At 37.4% G+C, this 5,221-nt stretch overlaps 1 protein-coding gene across 1 annotated transcript; it reads left to right on the forward strand.

Moving 5' to 3' along the window:
* Nucleotides 1-208: 208 nt before the first annotated feature.
* vax1 (ventral anterior homeobox 1) lies at nt 209-5,221 on the forward strand. Its single transcript, XM_067368290.1, has 3 exons — nt 209-425; nt 2,242-2,429; nt 4,673-5,221. The coding sequence occupies exons 1-3, from the start codon at nt 209-211 to the stop codon at nt 5,219-5,221; spliced, it is 954 nt and encodes a 317-aa protein (XP_067224391.1).

The following is a 5,221-nucleotide window of genomic DNA, read 5'->3' on the forward strand; positions in this document are numbered from 1 at the left end:
GAGTCTGCACAGAGATAATAGGGCAGATCAGTGGACTGGGCAAGTGCTGGTGGCACATTAGCTATCTGACTCTGACTCCAAGCTGCTGTTTTACAGAAAGACCAAACCTATATTACCCAGAATAAGCAGTGTGTGTCCATACCCAAACAGTTATTTCTTCCCAACAAGGAGAAAAAGAAGGAGAAATCTTCGCAGAGGATAAGTGACTATGGAAGTCCGCTACAGCCAAGACTCAGAGTCCGGAATGCTGCTGAAGAATGGACTAAAAGAGGGGAAGGAGGGAAAGGATTCTCAGGGGAACATTTCAAAAACGTTCCTGAAGGACCAGCAGGAGTCCTTCTCTCCATCCGGACCAGTGGAAAACTGCGAAAAGAGCCGGACAAGCTCAGGAGATCCTGACTACTGCCGAAGGATTCTAGTTCGAGGTAAGTTTAAAAACACCCTTTTGGACCTTTCGGTACATTCTGCACTCCAGAAGATATTAAACAAGAAATCAACTTAAATTTAACTTTTAATTTTGCCTTTTGTGCTAGTTCTTCTGTGTCGCTGGTTTTGTTTTGTTTTCTTCCGTGAGTGATTGTGAATAGATTCAAGCGTTCACAAGTGTAAATTGATGCACGCTGAATTGAGAACAGGGAAAAATTTGTTCTGTATTGTTGAAAAAGAATTATGATTGTTATTTTATCAGCTGTTATGGTGGGTCTCATAGCTCAATGATCCAATTTCTCTGCTGCCTTTTGGTTGCAAATATTTGCAAATGCTATTTAGATTAATTTCAAATAAGTATTACTATTATAGACAAACTTAATAGTTAAAATTAAAATTAAGAGAATAATTATCAAAGCTGTAAAATACTTTAGCACTGTACTGTATGATTGACAATGTTTTATTTGTTTAAAGTATAGTTTTTTTTTGATTGTAAGATTTAAGGAAAAATTTTGTTACTTTTGTACAAAACTTAAGGGATAATTTAACTTTTTATTTACATTACTGATTATGTTGATTATCATTTTTAGATGGTCTTATATATATATGTGAGCTTCAGTGTTTTTTGTCCATCATCAGAAATATTAGTAAGGTATCGGAATTGAGATCTGAATTTTTTTTCTTCCAGAAACAGTGTAATTGAGATTGTGGAGACAATTATTATTATATTTCACATTAAGTTTTCGGAGACATTATTATAATGTTTTTGCGATCAGTTGGCTAAAAACTGTTTGTCAATATTTGTGTCAAATTACTAACATAGTTGTGAAGCCCCTCCTGCTACTGTCAGCTGATTGTAAAATTCTGGAGAGCAATCAGCTCCATTAATTTATTTAGGTTGTGAAGCTAAATCTAGGTCAGTCTCAGAGGCCTGTTGAAATATGAGGAAATTAACCTTATGAAATTATTGTGTCATTTCTTCAGTCACAATTCAGCAGCCAATACAATAATTCATTATCTTGTTTTGAATAATTTTGTAGACCTGTGTGTTTGTGTGTGTGTTTTCTTTTATGATTTTGAAGTTGTCACAGAGCTTAACTTGTTTTAAAAAAGAATGTATATTTGATTTAATTTTTTTTAATAAGCATGCTGGGGCACGGTTCACAACAATAAAAGACTGTTGATTTTAAATCTAAATAACCAGCTAACATGTTTGGTGTATGTTTTTAAATATTTTAATTCTTTAGGTTTAAAATCACACATTTCTCTTCCTTCTTTTTATTTACTTTCTTAGAAAAAAAAAGGTTTTAGTAATCATTTAATCTGTTCTAAGATAAAGTAGAACCATTAGAAATATTTATAACTAAAATGTGAAAGACCGAAAAACTGAAAATTGTTTTGATTTGTGTGTGTGTATTTATGATTAATGTGACTTAAAATACTATTAAAATACTAGTTTGTTATTTTACACAACACTATTTACCTACATGCTGAGTTGTTAGTATTTAAAAGAACAGACAATTTTTTTATTATTATTAAAATAATAAAGGAGTAGTCCGCATTTGTTTAGCATTTATATGCCACGACATACCTTCAAAAACATGACAGCCTTTGTGGAAAAAAGCTTTTCTTGATTAAAAATGTTTTGTAATATTTAATATGTTTTGCATGATTACCTATATTCATTTCTCCAAAAAAAAAAAGCAATTTTAGCATGTTTTATTACATAATGATATCTTCTAATTGTATGTACAAATATTTTAATGATAATCTTACAGCAGGTATTTACTGAAACATTTTCCCCTTGACATTTAGATGCCAAAGGTTCGATTCGAGAGATTATTCTCCCCAAGGGTTTGGATCTAGACCGACCAAAGCGTACTAGGACCTCGTTCACAGCAGAACAGCTGTACAGACTGGAGATGGAGTTTCAGCGGTGCCAGTACGTAGTGGGACGAGAACGAACCGAACTTGCCCGACAACTTAACCTGTCTGAAACTCAGGTATACACTCAAATGCACATATCGATACACACAAATACAATTACAAATGCACAAAACAATCAATTTTAAACACTACTGAAGCACAAGACAAACTCAAAAATAATCACAAACATATTAATCTTTGTCTGACACATAATCATAATTATTTGATGTGTAAAAAAAAAATGCATTTTTGATTTTCTGTACTGTCTTAAAAGATGCAGAGCAACCTGGAAACAATTTGTTCTCATTATATTATTTTGATATTTTGATTTTATGTACATTTTGTTCATCCTGTGGCACCCCTTCAGGGCACCTAAAACATCAATGATCCGGTCGCATCTCCTGACATTTTCCTCGATAATTCCCTTTTGCAATATTTTGATGGTTTGTTAGTGGCATAAAGGCTCGCTTTACAAAAATAAGCCCAGCGATGCATTTGCAGCACATGCTTTGCGCAGGGGTCAGCAAGAGGTCACGAGCTTGAGATTACATGACTGAACTGTACATGCACTCACTCTCTCTCTGCTTCTCTGGCCTTTTTTATCCCTCTCTCTCTCTCTCTGCCACTGCGTGTCTCCCTGTATAATCTGCAGTGCAGGGAAACTCTGACTGCAGTAGTAAAGCTAATTCTGGAGCCCACGTTTTTTATTTGTTTATTCATCAGTGAACATGTTCATTATACCACATGATTGCATGCCCAAGTACTGCCTTTATTAAGGAAAAATGTCAGGATGGCTCACAAATCATATAGCTGCTTTTTCTATTTTAACACATTTAAATCGTTTTTCTCAGTTATTCAGTCATATGTTGTTACTATTGTTCGGGCCTCCCCTAATTAAACACCCTGAACACCTGCAAAGCGACAATGCTGTCTCAGTGTTTCTAATTCTGTTGGCCATTTGAACTTTGTCACATTCTATCACATCATCACCCCACTAACGACTTTAAAATTCTTCTGCTCTCCTGTGGGGTGAAATTACGACATTTGAAGCCCTGAGGCAGATCGGTGCTGCTAACACAGGGAGCACAATAGAGTTAGCTTCACTAATGCCCTCTCTAATGCCCCGTGCTGCAGTGCAGTTCAAATCCATGCCTTGATTACATTAAAGCTTCCCGTGTCTCTTCTTGGCCGCCTGATGAGGACGGTGAAGTGCTCCTTAATGACGGCGTCATGAAATTAACATCGTGTTCGGAGAGACACGAAATGTTCTGTGGAAAGATCAAACAAGAAAGTCATCCATTTGTGAAAGTGTAGCAGCACTGCATTTTTTTATTTCTCAAAGACAAAGTCAAGAATGCGTCAAGAACGAGAACGAGAGGGAAAATATTGTGTTTAGAAAATAGAATTGCTGGTAATTTAATGTTTTCCTTGACCTTCCGGTTCATGTTATCCATAAAACATAGCGAGATTAAACAAATACAAATGACAAACGTGCATGTTAGTAACTTATAGACATTGGCAGCTTTATTCTGATAACTTAATAATTAGCATTCCATTACAACACTGATGAAATTGTTAAGGTATGTAACTAACAGCTTTGTTAAACAGAGCTGCATATTCGTTCTTTAATAATCTTGTACAATCACAAAACATTTAAATAGTATGACCATCATTGCGATGCGTTTAATGTGACAGTTAAACTGCGTGACACAATTCTGAGATGTTAGTCATTCTTCATTGTTCTTATTTCTCTCTCTCAATCTATCGATCATTTGATGTACAGTGAATATGAAGCGGACCTCCTTTTCTCTATAGAAATAAATATATATTATGACTTTGTTTAGCTTGATCTAAACATGTATTATCCTCTTTCTTTGTAAACCTAAATGAAATGGATACAGAACAATTACGTGGTTCAAAACGGTATTGATCCATCCGCCCTTGCAAAAGGAGCTTGTGTTGTGGCGTTTTTCAAAAGAAAAGGCACGTTTTTGTTATTGAATAGGTTTCTATCTACGGTTACATTTACCCTTTTTTATTTCAAAATAAGTTTCACTTAGGCTTTTCATTTTCATTTTAGCTCTACATGCACAATTGAATCAGATTTACCTTAGGCATATATAATCTAAACAAATATATCGTTTCTATAAATAGACTTCTTTAAATCAAGGTATCTAAAAATCAAAGAATTGTTTTACTTTTCATTTATTTATTATATATATCATTATAGTAGTATTCTGCAAGATCACACTATTTTCCATATTATTTTGTTTGTTGTGTTCTATTTTAAGCTATTTTCTCTCTTTCCATCCTTCGGCAGGTGAAGGTGTGGTTCCAGAATCGCCGCACTAAGCAGAAGAAGGACCAAGGGAAGGATTCAGAGCTGCGCTCCGTGGTCTCTGAGACAGCCGCCACCTGCAGCGTCCTCCGCCTCCTGGAGCAGGGCCGGCTCCTCACTCCCCCAGGCCTGCCAGGGTTGCTGCCCCACTGCGGGAGCTCGTCACTAGGCTCAGCCCTTCGTGGGCCGTCCCTGGGCATCACCGCTAATGGAGGCTCCTCCAGCAGCAGTAGCAGCAGCGCGGCCAGCTCAGGCACAGCTGGGGGAAGCCCACCGCTGCCAGCGGTGACCAGTTCGGGGACAGTCACAGGGCTGCAGGGATCTCCGCCTGCCCACGGGCTGTTTAGCTTTCCTATGCCCTCTCTGCTTGGGTCGGTCGCCTCACGCATCTCCTCCACCCCGCTCGGCATGGCCGGATCCCTCGCAGGGAACTTGCAGGAACTTTCTGCCCGCTACCTGAGCTCCTCCGCCTTTGAGCCCTACTCGCGGACCAATGGCAAAGAAGTGCTAGACAAGAAAGTTTTGGAATGA

The sequence above is a fragment of the Chanodichthys erythropterus genome, chromosome 18 (genome assembly GCF_024489055.1).
Source record: "Chanodichthys erythropterus isolate Z2021 chromosome 18, ASM2448905v1, whole genome shotgun sequence".
In the NCBI taxonomy this organism is placed as follows: domain Eukaryota; kingdom Metazoa; phylum Chordata; class Actinopteri; order Cypriniformes; family Xenocyprididae; genus Chanodichthys; species Chanodichthys erythropterus.